Genomic DNA, 27893 nt, shown 5'->3' with positions numbered 1-27893 from the left:
AAGTAGATGTTTGTTAGACAATAAAACAGTAAATAAATGTCACAATTCAACTTTTTGCAGGAATTCAGATCCAGCAATGGACCTTTGGTGAACCCAGTCCCTGCTGTGGCCCAAATGATGGCCGGATGTCGCCACTTGATATATATACATGGAGCCCACTATCAAGTGGGTCCATTTGCATACGAGCCTAACTGGAGAGTACCAAGCAGAATTGCATGTGGGGCGTTTCCACTCAGAACAGCATCCTCTCCTTATCTGAATTATACTGAATTTTTTAAAATTTTCTGTCATGTGTCTTTTAATAGTAGTATATAGATAAAATTTAACTTCTTTTATTTTATTTATTTATTAACAACCAATCAGCAATTAATTAGTTTGCTCAGAACATGATCTTTTATTTATTTATTAACAATCAATCAGCAATTAATTAGTTTGCTCAGAACATGATCAGATCAGGAGAGAATCCTGATCCTTTGCACTCATGGTCAGAACTTGAAACTTGAAGGCACTTAAAGATTTAGGATTACAACCTGGAAAACTTGGTTCATGAACCGGCAGCCATACATGAGAAACATGAATTGAGTTCTTCTGGTTGGTGAGCTTGTGGAGGCCAGCATCGGCATTTCGAATTTAGTTTTAGTTTTATTTGTTGATTATTTCTCGTCTCTCCGCACATTATTGCATATTTGTGTGATTTATTATAGGCTTCAGACGGCGTTAATGTCAAAACAATTACAAAGCTGTTTATCTTAGTGGTCATTTTGTTCAATCATACTCATTGGAACATCCAAGATTAGTCTCTACATCTTTATTAACATAATATGAAGTTAGTTTTGCACACTAAGCATAGGTAACTGACAAAATAAATTAATGAAACACTATTAAAAATATGAAATCCTTTCTTTGCATCAAAATTCACCAGTCATCACTGCAAGTGGTAAGTGGTAAGTGGTTTCTTCCAAACAGTCCTGCCAAAGGATGATTCAGATGAGATTCGACATTTTTGTGAGTTAATGAAACACTATTAAAACATATGAAAGCCTTTCTTTACATCAACACTTGTCAGTCATCACTGCAACTGACAAGTGGTTTCTTCCAATACCTATTGCCGGTCGGTTCAATAGTCAGCAGGTCCTGATGAGGAATCCGGTGAACCTACATATAGATATTTACAATATAACAGATTGACTGCTTCTCAGTTTGTATCAGCATCGTCACTGGCTTCTTCAGTTTCTTCCCCCTCAGCTGGCTTTGGATTCATCATAAACCTCCAGCTATCTCCTTCCTCTATTTCCCACTGCTTCTTCAGTTCAAAAATTGTTTTGGAAGCTGCGGCAGCAATTGCAGGGTTGCTATCTTTAGCCAGTCTCTGCAAGAGGAAGCAAGGACATGAGTAAGTTCCATACAGGAAAGAGACATAATTATTATCATTTGGGAAACCATCAGGGTAAGAAAAACAGGCACCTGTAATGCCCCCATGCCAGCATTTCCAAGAGTCCACATGGACGGAGCAGCTGCTAATGCATTCGCCAATGCTTGTCTATACAACAGCAAAGAAAAAAGCAAAAGTGAATAAGGGAAAAATATATCTGAAAACACATTATAACCAGCGTGGCAAAATGTTTCTAAAGTTCTCATAGGTTCCATGTCTGCATCCTTTTGTCCGATTACCAACAGTAACCTCTTTAATTTATGTACATACCCAACTTTCAAGTTTGTAGGTATGATTACAAATAGCCATTTTGATTTTTGTATCTCATACAACTAAACGACAAGCAAACATTACCAGCACACCATGGTCAACATCCATAGGAATACGTGATTTGAAAACTCTGAAAATAGTATGAGAAATAGTTCAGATAGGACTGCAATTATAGTCTTATGCTTCAACCGTTTGTAGTATGCAAGTATGTCATGGTGAAAAATTTATTGTCAGTTGAACAAACAAACTGTCAAAAAAAGGCCTCTAGATAAATAACTGTCTTGAAGTAACAAGGGAAATGGTCTGTGTAAAAGATTGTTCTATGACACTTTCACTAGAAGCTACCACAGGCTCAAAAGACTTAGCTTCCAGATATAGACACTCCTGGGAATGAACAATTAAAAGTTTTACACTACTTAGACTGACCTTTGAAAACCAAAATCACATGAATAGCTTACCTAGTGTTCACATCAGGAGAACTTGAACACTCTGCCAATAGTGATACACTACTTTTTCCATCCATTGCATCAAGACCTATAAGAGTTGTGACCAACAACTCAAGCTGATCCAAACAAGAGAGAGCAGGTAACTAAACAAACAAGGAAAATAATCTTAATTCTATCAACTTTTCCATTAAATCACAAATATGAGTCCACAAGATCTAAACCTCTTCGGGATCAGTATAGTCAATTCCGTCTGCTTCAGAAAGGGCAGATGCCATACTCCAATAAGCTTCCTGAACATTGTCAAATGCAATGGTATCAATGTTCTTCAAGATGCAATGGATGAAAGGAATATTAAGACATACATAGAAAAGGGACCTGAATAGCAGTAATACGATCAGTAGACACTTCCCCGGGGAAGAAATCAAGTGTTTTCCCATTTTTCTCAAGCATTATACATCCCATCATCTCAGGATCTGATAGAGAAATCTTTTCCCTACGCAGAGGGCTGAATTCCATAACATGTCAGAATTTTACAATTTGAAAACAGAATGACTTGTGACATTCCAGAGGAAAAGAAGCAGAAAAAGAAATGGTAAGGGATATGTGCAATCACTTAAGAAACTTACAATTTGTACATCTTTCTCACCATCATGTCATGGATATTTTTGAGAAACTGTGAAGCCATAAGTGAAAAGAGCTTAAATTTCTTTCTTAGAAGCACAAAAATGAAAAATAGAATACAAAAATCACATACTGACTTTTTAAAGATTGGTAGAAACATATGCAATGGGAAAAAGATGAGGAAGAATAGTTCTTATCAGTTGTCCAACGTGGGACATGTGAAACCGCCACAAAATTTGATTTCATAAACTGATAACATAATGTGAAATGTGCAGACAAAAAGGAATGAAAGGGAAAGAAAAGTTGTCAGTTGAATTACCTCCAATGCCATCAGGGCATCTTCCATTGCACGTTGCTTGGCACGGAAGTCAGCACGGCGCAGATCAGCCTAAACATAGCCAAATAAGTACACCATGATTTATTATTACAACACAGTGTTATTCACAACAGATACACTAAGCTATCCTCAAAGTCCTGAAAATCACATAGATATGTATGCCTCTTGATTTAATTTAAGTAGGAGCCTAAACAGGACGATAGAAGAAAAAAAATAATTAAGTCTTTCTCATCATTGCCTTTTAGCTTGAATCTAGCACTCAGGTAATTAATTCTTTTCCTCTTAAAACTTTTAGAGCTAACCAACCATCTTCTTGTTTCCCAAGCAAATACAATGACCTTACATCTAATTCAACTAGAATCTTATTATGTGTGAATTCAGAGATAATAAATGGCAAACGGACACATCAACTATATGACAAACATAAAAGACAAACGATCTATCTGTAGTTCTGCAGAGCCACTTATTACATATTCATTTATTTATTCATTTTAAAGTACCACATGCATTAAGTGAATCAATAGATGAAAGAAAATTGAAATGGAACAGATGAAGATACCTCCAAGGCCCCGTCACTCCAGTGCTTATCAGCAGCATGCTTCAATCTAGACTCGGCTTTATCTTTCAAGATCTAGAAGAGAATATTAATTCATCATCACATGAGAACAGAGATGCACATTTATATCTCCAAAAAAATCAAAGTTCAATATCTAGATATACATACAGTAGCTATATGATGAAGACATTCGGCCTTTTGCTTCACATCACGGTCAATTTTCTCTGTATCTTCTCTTGCCCGAGCTACCAGCAGAAGGTCAGCATAAGGAAAAACATCAATTTAACCAAACAAAGAAGATCATAGCATAATTCCACGGTTTCCACCCACAGTTAAAAGAAAAAAAATGGAGGCTAATGATTCCTTTATTAAGAAAGAAAATGGAGGGTAATGATTCCTTTACTCTTTCCATCACATTTAGGCCAATAACCTACCCTCTCAGCAAAAGAACAAATGAAAACTGAAAATTGAAAAAAGGCCATTGCCACACTTGAAATAACCAATGTGCTCCTTGAAAACTCAAAATGAATCTTTGCATGCATAAAAATAGACTTTGAAGAAATGGCAAAAATCGAACTCATTCCCCATGCTTTCATTGCAAAGTTTAGTTCTTGTATCCAAATTCTCATTGCAGCAGATAAATACATTAAGAAAGCTATATTGGAACATCTCAAGACATTGAACTGAGGTTTTAAATAGTTACCATTAAGCTTAAGAAACTCAGACCCAAGAATAGCCATGTCTTGACGTGCACGAGCATCCAACCTCATAATGCTTCTGAAGAAAATTGGAAAACCATAAAAAGCGGAAACGGGTGGGTAGTTGGTAAAATATAGTGGCCAAACAAAAAAATGGGTGTTTGCCAAACATTTCAACTATTTCTGCTTTCAAAATTAAGCAGATGAACAACAGTTACAAAAATACCCTAAATAGAAACACTCCAGCACATTCCTCGCATATTCAGAGGAAATATGAATTCAAAATTAAATCATACACTTAATAATACTTAATATTCACATCATGCCATGAGTAATTGGTGCACAACTTACAGATGCTGCAGATTTTGCATGAAATTGCTAAATTCTCTTCGAAGTTTCAGAATCTTAAATGAGAATGCATGCTGCTTTCATGAGCATGCACAGCGGATGTGGAAGCCAAGATTAATGATCACTACAGCAAACACTTGCCCAAAAAATCAGGTAAACAAAAGGATTTTGGACATTACCGAGAAAGCAAGACAATGTCATTTCGGGCCCTTTCATTAACAAATTTTGCATCGTTGTACACAAATTTGCAAGCTTCGGCTAAAACCTGACTTGAGTGAATAGTTCTCCCAGGCATGACTGGATGCTCATCTTCATCTTCTGCAACTTGCATACTAATACACAAAAGGATATTTCTAAATGTAACAGACGGGGTAGCATCAACTAACAACAAATAAAATACATGCACTGACCAAAAAAAAAGTGGAGATAAATCATTAGGAACAAGGAGCATAAGAGAATTGTTTACACAAAAATTTTCATCTTGCATCATATGCTTACTTTATGTCCTATAAGATGGTTTGGAGACTTTTGCACTTGCATGAGTGACATCTACATGAGACCTCAGCCCACCATCCAATACATTTGAACATTAACATTGGAATTAATTTTTATATGCCTTTTGGATGGTAATCATTTGTCTTCAGATCCTCTTTGGTTGTCCATTACAACAAGAAAACCCATCCTTTTTCAGCAGAGCATTTTTCCAAACAGTAAACCATTGGGTTACCAGGTCAAGTTATGAAACTCTGTTAACTGTCATTCCAGCAGTTGATGTCCAAACACAACAAACCTTGCCTATCTTCACAAGTCATACTAAAATAAAACTCTCATGAAACTCGACACACATTCAACAGAGTGAAGAAATAATCATAAACTGCAATTACCTTGACACATCAGAGCTATCGCCATAAGGCCTAATGCATTCTTTTGCTTCAGCATTACGTGTTCCATTTGAGAAGCATAAAATCGAAGACCTTCTAGAGACAAAGCTAATAGGCTTCCCAGATAAGCTAGACAAACCCTCATTGGAAAAGCTCATTTTTGGTGCAGAAAGATGTCCATCGCTTAGTTGCTGAAGCTCAATTCCTTGAATAGCAGGACATAGTTTATGTTGCACTGTTGTCTTGGCAAAAGAATATACAATTCCATGTGATCTAGAGGTAATTATCTCCTTCGAAACAACAGGTCCATTTGAAACCTTGCTTGCAGTAAGTGCCATGGTTAGGATCAAAATGGAAATGAAATGATCCCAACCAGCACTCACCCCCCACAATAGGCCAAAACTGCAGTCAAAACAACACTTTGTCACTGACCAGGAGTCATATATGCCCTAATCAGGATATAACTAGTTTAATTTCCACAATTTAAACAATTGAATTAGAAATGCAAAAGTTCAATCTTTTACACTCATTTGACACTCATTTGAGCAAATTCCTATTAGATTCTTCAGCTATCGAAAAACTACCTCTTTAACAATTTATAAAATCCCATCAGCAAGTTTTCTGGCGATCAAAGACCGAACTTTGAACACAAACCATAAACACCAACAACTATCATCTAATCTGAACAGCAAATTCATTGTGGATCAATGCAGAACGAACCACACAAGAATCATAATTCTACAACTGTACAATGATCGCGCAGCTTCAGTCATGAACCCAGCAAACAGTAACAATGATGAAAAGAAAAGAAACCCACTAGGGAAATAAGCTATAGTAATAGTCAAGGAGTCAGCTTAGGAAGCATGAGTTGCACGCAAAGAAGATTAAGTTACAGACTAACAAACCTGTTAGCAAAGCTCAAGGACTTTACTAGGATGACTTTGCAGAAACAGGGAATGTTAGTTTAAAAAGAGTAGAATTTAGTCCAAGAAAATTGTCAAGTGAAATGTGAACCACAATCTAGGCCTGTGGCCCAGTGCTTGCCACAACTGACCAAACTTATTACTAGCGATGAGCTTTGCCTTGTGCTTTGTGGGTCCACATACATGCATGCATGTATGTATGTTTGTTTGTTTGTATTGGTCACTCTAGGATTCTAGTTGTCTCGTCGGTTGGCCAGATTTTATGCCACGACATCACATTAGTGCCTCGCTCTTTTGCATAATGACAAAAATGCCTATCCATTGCGGATAATTCTTGCGAGTGGCCGTATGGATATGGGTGTCTCTTTCAAGCCTGGTTTTTATACATATTTTAAAATTTTTGTTATTTGTAATTTGTGTACATTAGGAATTTACTTCAAATAACTTTTTCTATAGCTAAAAATATATTCAGAAATGAAGAATAATTTTGGCACATTATCCATTGACAGCATATGCAGATTTTGGGGAAAAAAAAAGAACTTTGATCAAGATTGGATGCTAAAGGACACGTATTGTTTCTCCAACGAGTTAAATTGTTGTCCATAAAGTTTGAATTTAATTAATTAAATCATTAATCCATTAATTTTTTTTAACATTTAATAACCGGAAAAAAGCCTTTTTCATCATCGGAATTTGATGCTATAACTTATTTCATTCTTCTTTTTTAAACAATAACTCATTTTATTTCTACTTTTCAGACAATAATCCAAAATTCTTTTTTAAATTTGTGTTTTATGTCTTTAATGTGTGTTTTTATTCATGTAAATAAAGGAGTTTGTGTTTACTTTTAATAAAGTACAGTATTGATTGTTTATTATTATTATTCTTTTTATCATATTAAAATTAGAGACAAGTTAAAGGACAAAATAAAAATACTCTAGTGCCTATAAAATCTATGTTTTTTTTTTATTTTGTCCTAAATATATATATTTGCATATTATTTAATAATAATAATAATATTTATTCATTAAGTTATTCTTAAATTTTAAATTTATACAAAAAATCACATGTTATTTAATTATTTTCAAGAGTTTTATTTTAAAATAATTTATTTACTCTTAAATAAAAATCTTATTTTGCAGTCGATGAATTATCTAATTTACAAAAATGTGTTTTGAACTATTGTTTAAAAAATAGGAATAAAATAAGTTATTGCATCAAATTCTAGAACGAAAAGCACATATATATATGTAAAATGATATAGTAAAAAATTATTTATTTAAATTGATGTGACATTATTAAATTAATTAAATTAAAAATATATTATATTGATGATGGGTAATGATTTTTTTTTTCTTGATGTAAGCTTCTTAATAATTAAAAATTCATGGGATTAATTAATAAGAAAACTTGTCAATGTAATTATATCCTAATACTCCAAAAAAAAAAAAAAGAGAGAGAGAGAAAGAGGGAGAGTGAGATGAGGGTGGAAATTTGTTGAGGACAAGAGGTGTAAACGCGTAAGCACTAAGCCGGTCCAAATGACTAAAGTGAAACCCACAACACATTATTGATGCGACTACCAACCACTAGTGTAGTCGGTGGGTGACTCATGCAACAAAGATTGTCGCATTGATTTTCCGGTTACAAATTTAGTCCAAATTTATAATTGATATCAATTCTTCAAGAATTAGCTTAACAATCATTCGATTTTTTAGGAATGAAGAATACTTTTGGAAGAAAAAAAAATTATTTTTTGCCGAATTAATGAATTTCTACATGAGAAACAATGGGTATGCAAAAAGAGCTTTAATCGCCCATGAATTTAATTTTCCTGAACAATTTTCTCAAGCAAATTTAATTTTCACACCCTCGTTAACCATAATCAAGCATATGATCTTTTTAGGAAGAAATTCAGATAAAAAAGATTACATCATGTGATCAAAGTAACCCTTCTTAAGAAGGCATCTAATTGACATCAAATCAAAGTAGAATAAAATCTTAAGCACGAGGGACCCAAGCCGCAGATTTTTCTAAAGAGAAAATAAACATTCTTAAGTCTCTTGATTTTGAATTGCCCTAAAATTGATTTGATTAAAAAAAAAAAAAAAATCTCAATTACGGGCATTTGGGTCCTCCCTCCTTGGTCTTCCAGTTATTGTAACAAGGGCAAACTTGCTTGTTTCCGTAAGTTCCAGGAGGCACGCACAGGCATTTTGAGCAGCACTTTAAGCAAAAGAACATGCATGGCTTCTTGTGCGACGTCGCCGAACACCGATAAGAACACTTTGGATTGCATTCTGAAATTACATTTGCAACAAAATTATTATATTACTCATTACATTTCATGTGGCCAAAAAAGTTCAAAGACACCAAAAAAAAGAAAAGAAAACACCTTACTACGTATATATACACATCTCATTAATTACCTGATGACCGGAGCTTGCCACGACCATAAGCCTGTTTGAGGGTTCATTAACAAAAACAAACAAGATCAAGTTAGAGCCCACTAACTCAGAGCGGCTACACATATATACTAAATCTAATTATTAAGTGTTTACAATGCGGGTCATAATGGAGAAACTATAAACTTAATAAAATCGGTACATAAAAATTTATAAATTTAGATTAACCCACTCACTTTTAACATTGTGACAAATACTCTTATAAATTCCAAAAATCCACGTGATGATAGTGGGTGAGAAATAAATTATTAAATTATGAGTCATCAGCAGTTACTTAATTCTAAATGTACACATACAACATGCTAAATACATAAAAATTAAGATCCGATGATATGATAGTACGTAATGTATGGGCATAACATATACCTCAGCCACATTGGAGAGTGTGATCAAAAGAAGAATTGACACCAACAACAGAATTGAGCTGCGAGAGGTGGCCATGTGTATTCTCTTCTACACTAGAGTTACCTCACTTCGCTCACTCTGTGAGATGATTCTTTCAAAAGAAAAAGAGAAGAAGAATTTGGAATGAAGAAAAATGGAGATATTGTGGGGGATATATATAGCTGATTTGGGGAAATTATAATATATGCATTATAAAAGCAAACAATAAAACGCAAAATTGAAGGCGCGAACAAAGGGTTAAGCAACAAAAGAAATGGAGATAGGGTTTTGATGGAAAAGGTGACCGATAAAAGCGGCGTGTCTGGGGGTTTATTTATTTATTGGAGCTTTATTTGCCACTTTTGTCAAACTTTGCCACGTTATTTGTGTCTTTTTTTCATCTCTCTCTCTTAAGATATCTTTGATATTATTATTTTTCAAGTGGTAGTTAAACAGTTACAATTTTCGATTTTTTTGGGTTATTTTCATCCGCCCCCAAATGTTTCGATATATTTTACCGCGTACCTAAAGATTTTGATATTTTCCACCGCGCACCCAATTCTGTTAATTTGACTGTTATTTTTAACGGAGTTATTTGAAATTTAATGAAATATCTGAAATACCCCTTATCTTGAATTAGAAAAGAATGAAATGAGATAAAATGTTAATTCAATAATTAATATTTACATTAAAAATTCTTAATTAAAAATATTTAATAATAATCTCATCAATTAACTTATCAAATAAATTTAATTTATCATCATCAAATAATATTTAGGGTATGAACTTTCAAATTTACCCTTAGACCGTTAGAATAAACGGTCAAATTAACGAATTTAGGTGTGAATTAGGGATTATTGAAATATTTGGATGTTCGGTGGAATATGTTAAAACATTTGGGGGCATGACGGAATAAACCATTTTTTTGGTTACTTGTACTATGTATTATTATTATTTTTTATTTTTTTTGGGCACATGGGTTAGAGAGAGAGGACGTCAACTAGCTTGATGATTTTTTCAGTTGAATATTGTGTGATCCACCGACTCAAAAATAGTGCAATAGCATGAAATATATCAATCTCACCTGACTAAGAAATTAAGAACGGAAAAAATGAGTTAGTATAATTAATTAATTTTTTCTCTTTTTGTACAATGAAAAGATCGAAACACTTTTAGCTTATAAATAGCGATTGGTTTTCCTCCAGATTTCTAGTTTATAAATAATTTCAAACATGAAGGTTTCATCACCTTCATAAAATAAAGATGTGAACTTTTCTTTTTAAGTTAATTTATCAATTATGTTCTTGACACTTATTAGATATTTTTTTTTTTTTTGGGGTAAGTTTTATTAGAGGTTTCTGGTAATTGGTGAATTCACTCATTGTAAAACTACTCAAAACATAAAAGAAGTGGATGGTACAAAATATTTGATTACGAATAATAATTTTTATAATTCCAGTTAACAATTAATTAACGTTGATGCATGGATGTATTGACACTAAAACACTGCTATGCTAGATACTCTTTCAGTCAATGTGAATGCCTTTATTCAATGACAGCCTTTGTTCAAATCCAGGGACTGCAAGGATCTAGCTCTTCACCTTTTTGACATTCTTTGAACGCATATATCCGTACTGCATTATCGTTTGTAATTACCGTCTTACTCTGTCCGTCTTGAGCTCAGGATCACTTGTAATTATGTTCTAGTTTTGCAGGATCCAGCGTGCTAATGTGTTGAGCAATGAATTAGCAATTTCAATTACATAGTAATTTTAAGAGGCTTCACGAATGAAGTCTCCGAAATTTTCGTACCAATTTTAGTAAAGGTTACCATAAAATCACGGTTGCTCAAGACCATCAGTAATTTTTCATAGCGAACTAGAAACGTCCATTTGTGTCCAACTCAAGTTTAGCCCTTACTTTCACCTACCCCAGAACTTGAATTAGGGGGCAAGTCTCAAAAGAGTTCAGTGCAACTCTTTTACCCAATCCCACAATTCATCTCTAACCGAGCTGAGGAAAATAATAATAATAATAAATAATGTAATTCTATTAATTGAAGGCAGAAAATAACAAACGAATACTCAAGTTAGCAAAAGCAGATAAATAATAAATTTGAACTAATTTATTTGCACATTCTTTTCGCCATTCATTTTTACCCCTCTGTAGCAATTTTGCTTTGCTGAATGCTTAAATCCGGAAAAGGACACAACACTATTAAATTAGTCCCTATGAAAAGATAACAAGTCATTCAACAGACTCGACAACTGAACACCACACACGAGCATTTTACACACCATGTCAGATGACAGCCACCACACAAGTGGGTTGCTGGCTTCCTACTGCTGGTTCTTTAGAAACCAAACAGGTTACAGCAAGAAACTCACCTCCTCTGCCCATTTTGCGAGGGGTCACCTTGGAGAACTGACCTAAGCCGGATATAATTTAAGCCTATAGAACTGGTTTTGCGGCACTGACTGCTCTGAATTCTTCGAGAGTGTGTTGCAAAAGTTTAAAGGTCAATTAAATATTTCCAACACTTTCTTTATGTCCCAAGATTGCATGTTTTGGGACACAACAACTGCACCCACAGCCACTGCAGCAGAGACAATAACCATGTGTTTCATAAATCCACGGCCTTGCGACAATTTTCTCAATATCAGCTTGCGACGCTTGTCTGCATCCTTCAATAACGCAATGCGGGTTGCATCTTCTGCCTTCTTCAACTCTTTCTCATTCTGTATAAACACAAAAGGAAACAAGTTAGCAATGATGCACAAATCAAATAGACTGATAAAGTGCATTATTATTCAGATTCCAATTGTTCGTTGTAAATGCAATTTCAGAGAGTCAATTGGCACTAGGAACTTCGATTCAGTCAGTGAAATTTATTCAATTGCCACATGCAGTAACAAAAGTCAACAATACTTCAGAAAAAAGATATCAACATATGTTTGTTGGAATCAATATGTGACTGATAATAACCAAAAGACTAATAAACCAGATTGAGAGAACTACATGGTAAGTTTGTATCCGGAAGATTTCATAGCAATAGAATTGTAGTGCATTAAAATTAAAACATCTTGTCCAGAATGTCTGAAGCATATTACCTTCTGCTTGAAACTACTTAGAGTTTCCCTCAAACGGTCACCCTTAGGATCTTTAACAGAGTGCTCCTTCCATTCATCGGACAGCTTTCTCAGGACAACAATACTTGCTTCAAGATTATCCAGATAAAGCATATCCTATTCAAGAGTTTGAAAATATTTTGAGAAGCAGCAACGATATTTAGCATAACACAAAGTCTCAATGGACAAATGAAAGATCATAATGAAGCAGACAATGCTCACCCATTGCTTGTAACACTCAGGATTCTGAGTCAAAGCCCATATAAAAATATCACTTGCCTCCCTTGATAGGTCAGGAATGCCTGCAAAAAGTTGTCATTGCACAACTTGATCAGGTACAATTCCAATTTCAAAGATCACCAAAAAGGAGGTCTACTTGAGTTTATCAAACCTTCTCTGGCAGCTTTGATGGCAATGGTCAATATGTGCTGTGCAACTTGTTTCATTGCCTTGCTCCCAGGGGAACCAGCTAGGGCAACCTCCTTCAATATTGGATAAATAGCTTCAAACCTTTCAGTTGCCTGTGTGAAACATAAATTACAATTTTCTCAAACCCCAACTTTGCAGTAAATGTTTGATCAGGTATATAGCAAATATTCCACAGCAGAACCAACCTTAATTCGAAGAGATGGTGCTGGAAAAGTGACTCGCATCAAAACCTCAAGAGCTGACGGTGGCACAAGGCGCTCTCCCTTTTTGACAGCACCATTTATCAAAATAGTGCGTGCTTTTGGGAGGGATAATATCCTAATATCACCCACAGGAAGAAAAGTTAGAAAGAAGCAGAATATAATCATGCAATTTGCAATGTGGAAATGCCATAAAATCACAGATGTAAATACAAACACAAAAATGAATTATAGAAGATGGTGCAAAACTTATGAGATTGTTCATTTCAGTGATGTCCAACCTCTCCACCAACTGTAAAATCAAGTCTCTGGCCTGCGGATTACAACTTGACTTCCCACTCAGCATGGGCAAAAGAACTCGCACCCACATGTATAGCCCCACCGCCAAATCTCCTTGGGCAGTCTAGACAAAATAAATAAATAAATAAAGTTCCCAGTTTCAAATTCAAATGCTTAAAACAGGGCATGATATCATGTCTTCAATGTTCTCAACAGTCACCTGAGCAATTATCCAGGCGGTGACCGGAAGCTTATCTTGTCCTTGATATTTTGGATTTTCTCTCATGATAGGCAATAAGCTGATCAACACATCAGGCTTACGTCTCAGAACCATGGCCAAAACCACAAATATGGCTACCTGCATTTCCAACACTACTCAGTTAATAGGAAAATCCACTGTAGGCAGCACAAAATACTGTAACGGCATCTAAATTAAGTTCAATAGCTTTGAGGTATAGACCTTCGAAAAGAAGTTTCATGTCAACTAACAGAAGTCATGTGTAAAGAAATGAGACATCATTCATTAAGATATCAAATATCTCTCTTACTTTTAATACTAAACAGACAAATTCCATTGAACATGCTTCATGTTCAAGGTCTAGCTCTAGCGGTAAAGAGCATCCTTCCAAGGACTCAAGTTCTGGGTTCGGGCTTCAATAAGTGCGTGAGTTAATGATAAATAAAAAAATGGTCAAAACAATTTCTGAGCCTCCAAACAGCATCGATACAGAAAAATTTCACATTCTCTGTGGAATATCTTACAATGAGAAAACTAGAAGCAAATCGATTGATAGTCCCCAGCATTTTCAGTATGAAACATCCTCAGACATTTTATATCTACAAGGCTTTCATTCACTACAACCAAGAACAAACCCCAAGAAAGTAAGAAATTTGATGGGGAGGTGACATACAGATATCTTAAAACATTATGCCCTTCCAGAAAATCTTAAACTGATAAAATATTTGCAATAACACACATTAATCTATGATTCTATAAATTGACGAAAGGGAGAAATATTGTCCATATCAGGACAAGTCTCAAAATCAGCTAGGCAAACAGATAGAAGAGGCATTCCATCAAATTAAATTCACAGACAAGCATGGATGGGCCTTGAAAATGGAACCATGGACTGTCCAATGGTTTCCACATTGTTAATAGCTAAATGATCTACTAACACCATACAATGCTCTTACCATAATAAACTAAATTCAACTAGAAGCCAAAACCTTTTGTTCTGAAGCTGTCCTCTGGATGCCGACTTTCCATATCAAAATGTGAAACACGTGTCCAATTCCACAAATCTCAATAGATTCCATCACTTGCATATAAACCAGCATCAAGTGTGCATAAAGCATGTATAAAGTGAGAAATGACTTGGAAGTTACCTGAGACTTTGATGAAGCTTGTTGAACAACCTTCTTAGAACTCTTTCCTGTTCCTTGATGACTTGCAAGGTCAGCAAGAATGCTGTCCAATGACCATAGCACAAAGGACCCAAGCGCATCAAAAGATCGTTGGTTAAGCCAGTCAACTGACATCTTATATACATCTTCAGGAACATGCGAAAGCGGGATCTGTTGACGAGAAATATCACAATGTGCATTTAATAAGAATCCTAGATCTATTAAATAATGTTCGAAAAAGACAAAACACGATCATGACATAATTACACGGCTGAAATATTAAAGCCAGAATGACAAAGAAAGTTTTTTCATCAATGCTGAGATTTTTTTGATACTGAGTCTGTTATGGACCGTTAATAAGAATTATCTCACTCTTATCCAAGTCTCCATAAGGACCCAGTATCGATTTGCCGATGTATCCACAGATATTTCTGACAAAGAAACTTGATATCATGCTAACAACTGAAAGACAGTGAAATTGAGGGTGTAAATGCATATGCATCCAAGTGAAAAATAAAAAAGAAAAATCAATGATCAAATTCGTTCATCTGAGCTCAGATCCTTTTAATATGATTCTCCTATAACCATCAAATAAAAACTGAAAAAGATGTAAAAGTCAACATCAGTATGACACCCTTTACATAATCGAAGCCAATTATGCATTATAACTCATTCCATTTGATAATTAGTCAATTATAGACATTTTATTCTTGTTTAATCATCTATCACATTCAAATTTTCCAATCTCACTCACATCAACCATCTTGGCGACAGTGGACTCCCGGAATGTCTTCAACCAAGGGAACTGAGATGAGCTGACTGAAGCAAACGCCCGACCAAAGTAATCAGCGAATCGCATCAGCTGTATATCTTCCTGTTTCTCGTATGATCCCTACCAAACAAACAAAATTACATATTTACCGAGCCATGCAACCACAGAACTAAATTCACCAAACAGTTGTTCTTGTTTGGTGAAAAGAATGAAATTCTCACTCACAGTTATGTCAACAAGGAATGCGCCAAGATCACCGGCGTCGATCCTCGCCGCCGCCTCAGCCACCGTAACTTTCGGCTTCTTCGGCTTCTTCTGCTTTACCTTCTTAACCTCCACCACAGCAGCGGACACCTCTGCATCACTGTCGTCATCCTCATCAGAATGCCTCTTCGATCCCTCTCCGGTGACGGGTGCAGCCACCTGAGGCACCGACATTCGACGACGCCGCTCCTCCGAGTGCTCCTCGATGGCCCGGAACACGTCGGAGGTGGTGGCGCCGTCGTCAGGTCGGCGATCGGGCAATGGATTATCGGAATTCGGCTGCTTCGAGTGCCTTTTCTTATACGACACCGTTTGCCACTCCTCATCCTTATTGTAAGTTCTACTCAATCCTCTATACTCTAACTCATCCTCCCTCAGAATTTGCTCGATAAGAGCTGAATTCTCGTCCATGACTTGAAACTGTCGTGAAAAAGAAAATAAAACAAAATTTAATTTGTTTCAAGTTCTCTTTGAAACGGACAGTTTTTGTTTTCTGTAGAGACGTAGAAGAATCAGTGTGGACGTCGAAGAGAGATCACAGTTAAGAGTTATAGACAGAGAGAGGGCGGGTCGGGTTTTTCTTATTTGAGGAGACGACAAGGAGAGGAACTCTGTGTTGGACGACACGTGGCACGTGGGATTATTTATGTTTGGTTAATTGACGTTTTTGGCCTTACGTTATTGGACGAATAACTTAAACATACCATAATTACTTGAGTTAGATATTTTTTTGGATGCATTACGTGGATTTTATTTAACATATCTTTACTTAGTCAGCATTATCTTGATTTCCTAATATGATTTAGCCTTTAAATAAACTTTTTAAGAGTTGTAGGATCCTTATTTTGGTTGGTTTTGCCCTGTTGTGATAGGAATGGCAATTTTTTGGAACCAGCGTGGGGTGATTATCATGGGAGATAATTAATATTCGAGCTGTTAATTGTGTGTGAATACAATTAAATTACAGATTAAGGTATGGATGAAAAAGTCATTATTGTATCTATATAATAATTCTCTATTTTCATCTTGTTAAATTTATAAAAAAAAAATATTATATTATATAAATACTTATACTTATTGATATTCGTACAGAAAACTTGAATTTTAAAAAAACTGTTGCTTACAATTGGAGCCGTACAAAAGAAATTAAGTTGTTTAATTATTTTAAATGACAAAATCAAATGTTATTCTCATTCAATTAATATGTTCAATATCTCTATAAATATTGCTCTTTTTTTGCTTTTCTTATGTGCATAAAATGTTTACTTAACACTAATGTAAATCAAAATTGTCCCTATTTAAAATTATTCATATAAGCAGAAATTAAGTCTACAATAAAAATTTAAACCTTCATCCTTAATGCTGAAAGGAATAAAACGGATCACTTAACTCATTTGGCTAATTGCGATCCCGTACTCAACTGATTATTCATATAAAAAATTAAATACCTAATTAAGTCTAATGCAATTTACTAATATTCATAAAAAAATCAAAATCAATTCGATCCGGTCTCGATCTGACGATCTGACTCAACCACCCAAGCCACTAATGGTTCGCAACATTTGTTTAATTTAATAAGTCAAACATTACGTAGTATGCAATACCATTATCAATTTATCCCATCATTGACAATTTGACCTTACCGTTTAATGCTAGTGCCTAGTGCTCCACTAACATCTGAGTCTTGGGATTTTTCTTGTCTTTTTTTTTTTTTAATCTCTAAATCTTTAATCCCATTATCATGTTGTATTTAAGAAGAAACTATAAGAAGTCAAAATTTTAACTTTTATATTTTAAAAGTCAAAATATCGACTTTTCTCTTCTTTTTTTTACAAGTTCGTTTTAAAAAAAAAATTATAAAGTCGTTGGTTATTCCACCACAGCCATTTCATAATGTTTATGAAATATTCGTATTAGATAAAAACGTGTCTCTTGAATATATATAAACAAATAAATAAATAAGTGATACCCAAAAAAAAAAAAAATTTACATCTATTCTAATAAACTAGCAATGTCTAATATGATATAATAAAAAATAAAAAATTAGGCACTAGTAAATATATTGATTGAAAATTTTTGTATTGATAAAATAAGTCTTTTTGTTTGAATTTCACTCTACACCCCATATTTGATGACGATCAAAGTAAAGTAGAAAACAATAAAAATCAATAATCGGCACGGGATTCCTTTTTCTTTTGGGAAGTTTATCAACGTTGGCAATATTTTTAAAATCAGCATTATTTCCAAAAACTATGTATTGTTATTTACAAAAAAAAGACTGCTGTGGATGGTACTTTTGTAGTTAGAAATACCATCGAGGGCATTATTGGAAAGTCGATAGATACATACGACGGAAACGAGGACAGGTTACATGGGGACCACACTGCGCCCACAGAAGGAGACGGTCCAGACGGACTTTTTTTGTTGGGATCAAGCTTAAAACAACTCAAATCCTTCCTGATTCTCTTACTAAATGGCCCAACAGAACTTTTTATGATTTTATCTCAAACAAGCATACCTCCATCCATCCACCGTCAGATCTACGTTTTATGATGTCATCCCTTCTGCCAACATATTATATTTGGGACGTTATTTTTTTTTGGTATAATATTAATAATATTATTATTATCTTTACTCATTTTAGATAGTCAATCCATATATTCATTGATTGGTGATATATATGCACTAATTATCTAAATTAAGTAAGTATAATAATATTATTATTAATAAAGAAAAAATTTAATATTATACCCCCCTTAAAGTGATAATTTTGATTTATCTTTAAAAATGAAAACTTACCCCCATTTTTTAAAAAATATATTTTATCATTAACACGCTCCCCGTTTTTAAAATATTTTGAAGTCCCTTGATTTCAATTTTCAGATCTAGAGAATAATTTTACTTTTCTTAACACAAAAATAATCTAAAATAGAAACAATAACACAAAACTAGAAATCTTACAATTATTAAAATAGTTTGCATTTGCTAATTATATAGAGTTATATTTATTTAATTATTATCTAGTAGGAGAAATTCAAAGTTTATTTCTTCTCATGGCACATTTGAATAAAAGGAAATATGTCTTTTGTTAATTTGTTTTGTCTTTAGCTCGGGCAGTTACACATTTTAATTTAAAATAGCGAAAAGGTCCCAAAACCGCTTGTGCTTGTCAAGTAAAGTTGCAAGTTTTCAGCGCAAAAGACGACCACTACCCACAGAAATACACAAAAAGATTTTGTGCTTTTTGCAGTAAAATTTCTCAATATAAAAAGATTGAAAAGAACAGATATATCTAAACCATAAAGCATGCCAAATATCTAGCATCTCCCCTCGGTTTCCGACGGGGATGGGGGCAATAATAGGGCCCGATTTTAATAAAGTTAACAGCCCGGCCCGAATTCCCCATCACCCGTTTGGGTTTCAAGGATAAAATAGCTTGGTGAATAATAGTTCATTCCAAGTATCCTGAAGGCCGGGCAAACACCAATGCGTACAATCAGCATAGCTCACAGGGTTAGCTACCTGCTCTGGACTCAATGGATTCCATTGCTTCTTATAAATCGATGTGTGTGCATCCTTGCGATAACTTGAGAGCTGTGTAATGTTGAGAAATGTAATGGGGAACTTTGAGTTCCCGAACACTTCTCCTATCACCTGCATTATTCTTTTGTCGCAATCTGATCCCCAATAGTTTGAATCTTCAATTGGAGTTGTCTCATTGTAACAGTTCTTTCCCGGTTCACCTCCCCATTCTATGCTCCTATAATAGAACTTCAAAAACTTTAATTAGTCACGAGTTGGGGAACGAACTAAGAATGTGTATAATTAATAGTTAAATTATAAGTGCTTTTCTGTAGCAACAACAATTATTAGTACTTTAGAGAATTTAGCACTCACTTGGCATGAGTAGGTGACATGCTAGTAAAGAAGACTCTGGTTTTCTTTGGATCCATATTCAACTTCACCCATCTTAACATACTTTTCATCACCATTCGATAGGCGTTTTCAGTTGGCATCTCCACAATTTCTTTCTTTTCATCATCGAAATATCCTTTCCTGTAAATTAATCAAAAAACAGAACCTGAGAGCCCTTCGCTAGATTAAGAACAATAGGACTAATACAGTGAGATAATGAAGCTATGTCGTATATATTTATACACAAATTTACAAGATTTTCATCTTCTGGCCGGTCATCCACCATAGATAAGTGTTGAACACTAGAATATCAACTCCCTTCCAATGTTGTCCATGGTTATCTATCGAACCTTTCCTAACAATCCTATCGGTTATCCTATGAATCACAGCATTGTCTGCGTTTGATTTAAGGAGAAACGGTGCCCAGTAGAACTCAATTGTGGTATTGTAGTCCTGTGTTAATTAAATAAAAAACACACACACAAGCTAATAATTAATAATATGAAAACAAGCAGCAATGAGATTGTTGGCATCTTAAAATGCATTGTATATAAATGTCACCTTTGCTGTGAAAACTGTTAGTGAATCGAAGGTTTCCATTGATTTGGCATTTTCAGGGATGAGCCTATGAAGAAGGCACACCATGGAAATATACTGGCCTCGATTCAATGAGTCACCAACAAACATCATCCTCTTCCCTCGAAGTGTTTCCAGCATCAATGTTGCATTAAAACTGTATAATTTAAGTAAATAATTTATATGTACAGTTTTAAGAAAATAATTTATATATATATATATATATAAAGATAATATTCTAGTGAAAATGCTAACATAGCTGCACTACAATCCGGATGATCCCATCAGATCACACTTTTCTTGAAAAGACTAATGCTGTTAGACAATAGACGTTGATGAATGTGTAGGCGTGACTCATAAAACCAGTCAAATAATGCGAACAAATAAACACTGCTTCAAATAATAATCACTTTCTAATTAAGCTAGTTTCTATTTTTCTGCTTCCCTTTTATCTTGTTAACAAATAAATGACAACAATGGAGTGAAGATACAACTTAAAACCTTTTATTTAAAATTGGATAAAACTCAATGTAACTTAAAACCTTTTTGTTCACAATTGGATGGAACTCTCCATCAACGATTTTCTAAATCTCCAAGCATTGTCTTGTTGATAATTATCAAGTCTTATACTAAATTAAATTGGTAAACGGAGGGGCCATTCCTCATGTGTATGCCACATCCTAATTATGCAAGGAGTACATTACTCATTTTTATACATTAAAGAGTTGGAAATTGGTACTTGGGCCTATTGGTAATTAGATGACGTGGCTTTAAGCTATCGCTACGCGGCTGCTGTCGGATAAAAGTCATGCATGTCAAGCAAAAGCTTAGCTGTACGATAAATAATAATTTATTTGTTAATTTATATATTTAACAACTATAACATAATGAACGAAGTAAAAATTAAAAAAAAATAAAAATCAAGCAGCTGGGTTGTGCATCACCAAACACCCGTGCAGGCGTGCAGCCCACCAGTTCGGAATCTAAGCCAAACGGGCCCTTAGTTAGGTTAGGACGTAGTCCAGTTATATGGGCCCGAGTGAATGCTAATCAGAAATCCAAAGCACTGAAGAAATTTTCGTCCATTAATTAATACACACATGACCAAATCCCTTACCTCACAAGTGAGTTGCCAGTAAACTATTGAGTAATTGAGTGCTTCCCGATCCCGGGATCAACATTGAAATAATTTAATGCAACGAAATAATAAATGAAAACTTTACTACTGTACGGACAGAGCCCTGATCCGAGAGCCCATGAACTTTTTACCAAAAATAAATAAATGAAAAAATTAAAACAAAGGTAACCACAAATATGCACGAACCTGGGAAGATCACAGCCGTGAGGCTGCCATCTCCAATGCTGATAACCTTGGTCAGGCCTGCCATGATCTTGACACGTCAACTGCGGCACTATGTAAGGACATTCAGATTCTCTGTAAAGCGGCCGAGTCAACTCGTCCTTGACCCATCTCCCACTGAAAACATCACACCCTTCCTTCGTCTCCCATAAAGCAAACGCTAGCTTTGCCCTGTTCTTTTCTTAACCCAAAACAGAATACAAAACTCAGCATTGAAAATTTTGGTTTCACGGGAGTTACATTACCACCTCCAAGGACCATAATGACGAAATCATGAACTCGGATCGACCATAACTTAAAAACGGTAGAGATGAGGAGGTCAAACATAAAATGTGCACAGAAATTGATGAGAAATTTTCGATTTACACCCTCAATTTTATTTTTTTTTTTGGGGGAAAATTTTAAGCACAACATAAACAGCTTCACATCACTTTTTACCTTTACCTGTAGAGTTTGTATAGGAATAGGAGTTTAAACAGCTCGGACAAGTTGACTCATTAATCGTTGAGATGGGCTGCCGCAAAGGGTTATTCTCGGAATTGCCGAGGATAAAGATGTAAACGAAATCTTCGCCGTAAAGGATGGCAGCGAAGAAGAATATGAAAGCGAAAGCTAACAAGGAGAAGATATAAGCAGAAAGGCGAGATTTTCTCAAATCTAAAGAAGAAGAAGAAGAAGAAGGAGATGAAGCAGAGAAAGTTAGCCTCATCTTCTTTTTATCTTGTAATTAAGTAAGCATTAGTACTACGGCAGAGCACAAAACATTGATTCTGGGAGTGTCGGTGAAATCGAGAAAATTATTTTAGTAGATGACTTGAACTTAACTTGATATATTTGTTTGAACTGTTTGACGTGTGTTCCTCAGACAAGGATCTAATAGCTAGTTTCTAAATATATATTTTTTTAAAAATATGTTTAATGGTAATTAAACGTGTGGGGGAGATGCAACGCAACATGTGATTGAAAAATGAGAAAAAGAGTAAGAATGGTTTGTTACTAGTTACAGCCGTACTGCACGTGGCAACCAGCCACATGATGTTTACATAGATGGCTCAATGCGAAGGGCACCCCACACCGGCTGCATGTGGCATTGAGGCATTCTTTGCTTGCAAGTCCCTAATCTTTGGCGAAGCATCACTGTGCTTGAAGGTCCATGGTTTTCAATCTCCGACAAAAAGATTATCTGGACTAATTAACATTGTTAACTTTCGTTTAACATTTGATGGGGATTAATGTGACTTAAATTTCTACTTGAAAGACTATATTGTTATTATTATTTTGGTTTTAGTTTTAGTAACTAAACGTATCTCCTTAATTTAGCCTTATAAAATTATCAACTCATCGTTCTTATTAGTTAGAAATAATTACACGAAATTAACACGGTTTGCCTATTTGTATCAAAATAAGATTCGAAATCATATCAAATTCAGTTAATTATCTTCAAAATACCAATCGACCTCAGCAATGTAAGAGTAAGTAAGATATAAAATACTAAAGAATATTTCAGTCCGACCATGCAGATGTTATTATCCAATTTCAAATTTGAATTTTGGAGATAAAAGTTTGATCAATTAAAATTTAATTGAAGAAAAGCTCTATTTCACTTGAATAAAAGAGCACACAAAGCGCAACAACAATTCATTCAACTGTCTAATTAAATTATGATGATTATCTCTATCTCTCTTTCTCTTGCTCTATATATATACACATAAATTCTTACTAGCTTTTCTAATTACAAGCAGTTCACTTGCATCCCGACAGACAAATGAGAAAAATAATTATTTTTTTAATTACAATTTACTATTGATAATTTACAGTAATAAATTTAAATCAACATTACTTTCATTAATTGCAGCCCAAATAGTCAATAATATAGAGATGAGTTTTTATTTTTTATATTAACGCGCTTAGCATATGCTTGGATGCCAGCGTCCTACTCAAATGGAGCCATATATTCTTGAACAATAGGATCTCAACATTTGAGTCATAACTTGAGTTCCATTGCTATATGTCATTCATCTATTGAATGACATATTTTATAATTAATATAATTATTTAACCACCTCCAATAGATAAATGTCACATTAATTGAGATTCAATTTGAGATTTAGATGTTAGGATAAGCAGGATTTCTCTATCTTGTTTTGACAATCCCACCCACCAAAACAGAATGCCTCATTAAGCCTCATGCCACTGCGGATCACGCATGGCTTTCCCCCACCCAAAATGCATTTCATCAAACCCCATTTTGCACCAACTTGTTATCAGAAACTCCCTATAATTATAATAATCCTCTGATGATGCTGCAGCTGCAAATCTTGATGACATTTTGTCCCAGAACTCACCATCTCCAAATATTTTACGTCCTTATTAATAAAGTTATGACTTGCACCGGAAGCAAGTGCGGCCCAGGTTCTAACAAAGTTGGCAGCTGTTGTTGCATCACCGATTATATGGTGAAAGCAAATAGCCATTGCCATCCCACCGCATCCAAGTAATTGACCTGGACTATTAGGTTGTGCTTAGGCCGTTCGCACTGTAACAGTTGTTGGAGATTATTTTTGTTTATGACCTCGGAACATGTCATGACTTGCTACATGGGCTTCGATGAATGTGACACCATGGTCGTTACAATCAACATAGAGCTCCTCTTTGAGTTGTTCTGCATAAGGATAAAAGCGGTTTAATGTTTTTGAAAGAGATTTTTCGAGGTGATTGGAAGTGTTAGTGGTCTTATTTTGATGAGATGGTCTTCAGTAAAAGAGAACGATTGAAAAATAAGAACCGGGAACTAACTGATCAAGGGAAGAAAAAAAAAGGAAGGATATGGGTTCGTATGAGGTGTGGTGTTGGAGAAGATGGTTTGACAGTTTCTTTGCAAGTGATAAGGGGTTTCATTTTGCTTAATTAGACTCGATGTAAGGCAAGCAGGCAACGGCTGTGGGAGTTTTAACATATATACGGGATTCAAGAAGTTGATATCCAGATGAAACGAAACATTATTAATTAAATATTCTGAAGTGACGCCGCATGCTTTTAAATGTTCCAGAAAAGCCTCGGTTATAATTTGCAGTTCAAGATGATGCTCACAAGAAAGATGGTACCTAGCACTGATCGCCGGCAAAGAATTATAAATTAATCCCCAATTTGCTCGATTGTCTGTATTATAATTGGAAGCCGATCTGTTTTAATCCAATAGACAAGGGCTTAACAGTAGTATAAATAACACGTCTTAAAAACTACAAAGTTTTGCGATCCCATCACATTGAAATAGGGCTTGTTATTGGACCAAAGGAAGAAAAGCATGAAAGTGAACGACAAAATTGAATGATACTATGAAAGAGAATTCTTATATTTGAATAATATATGAGTGGAAATATTTGAATCCATAAAAATAATCTAAATCCATCAATTTATAAAAAAATTTATTATTAAACTTATATCAAAACTCTTGCAAGTGCTTAATCTGACAATTTCAGTACAAATTCTTAACTATGTGTCGCACTTTATCTAATCCTGAAAGTATTATTACTAAATTGACAACAATAAATGTTACTTTTTAGAATTTCGATTGATTTTTTTAAAGATTAAATACTATTCATGCAATTACAATAATTTATGGTTAAGAATTAATTACACATATTTTTTGTTTTTTATAACTACAGATCAGAACTTTGTGAAAAATGATCATAAACAGTGAATCCAAAACTACTTTTTGATTCTAGATATTCGACGATAAATCAAATGGAATGAGTAATTAACTAAAAATTAAGTTCAAAATTGAAAAAAAAAAACAAAAAACAAAAACATATCTAAGTTAAAAACTTAAAATCCTTATCTCAAAACAATCCAAATCACAAATCCTTATCTCAAAACAATCCAAATCACAATCTTACGCAGTAAAACACACAAAAAACTATACAAGTGCTTATTCACCTTTAGAAATGAAAGTACCTATTGAAACGAGTGAATTTCTAAACCAAAGTGAGTAACTATCGGTCAAGTTTATGCTTGGATGAGGATTACAAATTAAGAAGTGTAAGCAAGGACGCCGAGGTGTTGTTCAAATCGGGCCATATCTTGTTTTGATAATCCCACCCATGCTTCTATTGCGTCAGTCTGACAGCTATCGACCAGAATAGCAGCGTCTGTAAACCTGGTGCCAACGCCAATGCTTACGGGCTTTCCCCACCCGAAATCTGCCTCGTAAAACGGCATTTTGCACCAACTACTTATCACGAACACCTTATTACTCTTCGGTGACCCTTGAGCTTCAACTGCTTTGAGTATGTTCAGTATTTCACCTTCTGCATAAAGCTTCCTCACAAATTGGTCATCCACCATCCTTATCGATTGGCGAAGTTGCCCTGCTAAACTGCTGTGGTTGATTTTCTTCTCACGATCAATTGGTAAATTTAAAAATGCTGCTGAGCTGATGTTGCCAAAAGACTGTTCTGGCAATGGTGGATTCATTCTCTTCCGCAAATTCACAGCAAAGATTGCTGTAACATTTTTAGGAGGAGTAGTAGTAAATTCTTCATCATCGTCTCTTAATCCTCCGTATGCAGCTAACAGAGCACCCAAAATAACAGAGGACACAACCTCAACACGCGATGGACGATCCAAATATGGCTCAGCTTTGACAACCTTTTCTCTTAGAGAAGCTATCTTTTCACCTTCAATCGTAAACCTCTTTACCACGGAATCCAACGAAAACAATCCCAGACCAAGATTAACCGACATGTCTGGTAAATCTTGAGCAGGAAAGATGGAATTGCTATCATATACCACGTGCTTAAAATCATTGGTATCACCAGCACCAGCACCGCGAGCATGTAAACCCCAGGTTTTCAGAAAGTTAGCTGCTGTGGCTGCATCGGCTATTTTATGGTGGAAGCAAATACCGATCGCCATTCCACCGCAACCAAAGTAATTGACCTGGACGATTAAGTTGTGCTCAACTCTTGTGCTTTCATGGGGTTTGCATGGCATTAATTGTTCGAGAATATTAGCTTTTGCTTGTTGTATGACCTCAGACACGTCTTCTTCGGCCAAATAAGCTTCAATGAACGTGACACCATGGTCGTCACAGTCAACAACAGGACTGTCTTTGAATTGTCCTGCAAAAGGATAGAAATGGGTTAATGTTTCTGAAAGAGATTTTTTGAGATGCACAGGAGATGCTCCAGCCGAGTAAAAGAGAATCATGGAGAGGTAAGCACGGGGACTTAACTGATCTATAAAAGAAAGCCTATGGGTTCTTAGGTGGTCTGGTGTTGGAGAAGATGGTTTGATGTTTTCTGTGGAACTGATACGCAACTCCATTTCTGATTTTGCTTTGATTGGGGCAGAAATGTGGAAGTTTTATAAAGGGTCGGTAAGGTGGAGCACATCTCTCATGAAACAATTTTTTAACAAATGACACAGTCGTAACGGACGGCGGTTTGATAATTTCTATGCAAGTGATACGGAGATCCATCAAGAAAAAACTGGCGTTGGCAATTACGGAGTTTTGCTTTGATTTTGTTTGGTTCGATAAGAAATGTCAGGTTTATACAAAATATATTGCTTTGATTTTGTTTGGTTCGGTAAGAAATGTCAGGTTTGTACAAAATCAATAAGGTGATGAGCCAAATTAAGGACGGAGCGTTGACAATTACAGACTGCCCTGGTGTGTTCGTTCGAATTTGAGGAATTGAAAACATGATCAAATACTAGAAAGCTACCATTTCTCTTAACAATTAATAATGTTTCTGTTTCTTTTAGTTTTACTACTATTAATTTACTTCTGCAATGCACTCATACGTGAGGACTCGAAATCTTGAATCTCGACCTTATGAATGGAGCATTGAGCAAAGAACTGTCAAACACTCAACCAAAGAGTGCTTGTCAAATTTCATAATGTTTTTAGAATATATAAAGGTTAAAAAGCAACTTTTTTTTTATTAATTTTTTCTATTCTTTATTTTAACAAAATTTTTATTTTTTATTTTACTTTTTTACTCTTTAAGCTCCTGTTTGGGGCAGCTGGTAAACACTAGCTATTACAGCTTGATGCTAAATTAATTTAATTTTTTCTTGTATGATAAAAAATTTATTATATATGTACTAATTTTATCAAAATTATCATTTAAAAATTATTTTTATACATACCATTAACTTTTATTTTATAATTATAATTTTTTATAGCAATTGTACCTTAAAA

At 34.8% G+C, this 27893-nt stretch overlaps 5 protein-coding genes across 10 annotated transcripts; all 5 read right to left on the bottom strand.

The window, feature by feature from the left end:
* Positions 1-793: 793 nt before the first annotated feature.
* LOC18038281 (senescence-associated protein AAF, chlorolplastic) lies at positions 794-6595 on the bottom strand. Of its 5 annotated transcripts, XR_002904866.1 has the most exons (14): positions 6174-6488; positions 5593-5991; positions 4888-5040; positions 4366-4439; positions 3831-3907; positions 3666-3737; positions 3089-3157; positions 2775-2821; positions 2524-2653; positions 2370-2438; positions 2161-2264; positions 1465-1540; positions 1103-1369; positions 794-968 (listed from the first exon to the last, which is right to left on the bottom strand). XR_002904866.1 is itself a non-coding variant. In XM_024181757.1 (13 exons), the coding sequence occupies exons 2-13, from the start codon at positions 5925-5927 to the stop codon at positions 1196-1198; spliced, it is 1380 nt and encodes a 459-aa protein (XP_024037525.1). In that variant the 5' UTR covers positions 5928-5991; positions 6495-6595; the 3' UTR covers positions 794-1195. The 5 variants fall into 5 exon arrangements, 4 of the variants coding, with proteins under 4 accessions (XP_024037525.1, XP_024037527.1, XP_006430568.1 ...); XM_024181757.1 differs by lacking the exon at positions 6174-6488 and adding an exon at positions 6495-6595 and having other exon boundaries at positions 794-1369; XM_024181759.1 differs by lacking the exon at positions 6174-6488 and adding an exon at positions 6495-6595 and having other exon boundaries at positions 794-1369; positions 4366-4436.
* Positions 6596-8559: 1964 nt separating this feature from the next.
* Positions 8560-9498, bottom strand: LOC18038673 (gibberellin-regulated protein 5). The gene is made up of 3 exons (XM_006430502.2): positions 9344-9498; positions 8942-8972; positions 8560-8812 (listed from the first exon to the last, which is right to left on the bottom strand). The coding sequence occupies exons 1-3, from the start codon at positions 9416-9418 to the stop codon at positions 8631-8633; spliced, it is 288 nt and encodes a 95-aa protein (XP_006430565.1). The 5' UTR covers positions 9419-9498; the 3' UTR covers positions 8560-8630.
* A 1987-nt stretch (positions 9499-11485) lies between these two features.
* LOC18037923 lies at positions 11486-16431 on the bottom strand. Its single transcript, XM_006430501.2, has 10 exons — positions 15799-16431; positions 15556-15693; positions 14784-14972; positions 13618-13755; positions 13400-13521; positions 13104-13236; positions 12881-13010; positions 12712-12791; positions 12472-12606; positions 11486-12099 (listed from the first exon to the last, which is right to left on the bottom strand). Exons 1-10 carry the CDS (start codon positions 16246-16248, stop codon positions 11881-11883), a joined length of 1734 nt encoding a protein of 577 aa, XP_006430564.1. The 5' UTR covers positions 16249-16431; the 3' UTR covers positions 11486-11880.
* A 2824-nt stretch (positions 16432-19255) lies between these two features.
* On the bottom strand, positions 19256-22539 carry LOC18037922 (protein trichome birefringence-like 33). Of its 2 annotated transcripts, none has more exons than XM_024182798.1 (6): positions 22127-22539; positions 21653-21869; positions 20314-20485; positions 20006-20205; positions 19735-19893; positions 19256-19597 (listed from the first exon to the last, which is right to left on the bottom strand). In XM_024182798.1, the coding sequence occupies exons 1-6, from the start codon at positions 22395-22397 to the stop codon at positions 19258-19260; spliced, it is 1359 nt and encodes a 452-aa protein (XP_024038566.1). In that variant the 5' UTR covers positions 22398-22539; the 3' UTR covers positions 19256-19257. The 2 variants fall into 2 exon arrangements, with proteins under 2 accessions (XP_024038566.1, XP_006430563.1); XM_006430500.2 differs by having other exon boundaries at positions 22133-22539.
* A 3178-nt stretch (positions 22540-25717) lies between these two features.
* On the bottom strand, positions 25718-27013 carry LOC18037921 (vinorine synthase). Its single transcript, XM_006430499.1, has one exon. It carries the CDS (start codon positions 27011-27013, stop codon positions 25718-25720), a length of 1296 nt encoding a protein of 431 aa, XP_006430562.1.
* Positions 27014-27893: the final 880 nt, after the last annotated feature.

This window comes from Citrus clementina, unplaced genomic scaffold (assembly GCF_000493195.1).
Source record: "Citrus clementina cultivar Clemenules unplaced genomic scaffold, Citrus_clementina_v1.0 scaffold_6, whole genome shotgun sequence".
NCBI lineage: Eukaryota > Viridiplantae > Streptophyta > Magnoliopsida > Sapindales > Rutaceae > Citrus > Citrus x clementina.
The sequence above is the reverse complement of the archived record's forward strand: the minus strand, read 5'-3'. Positions and strand labels throughout refer to the sequence as shown.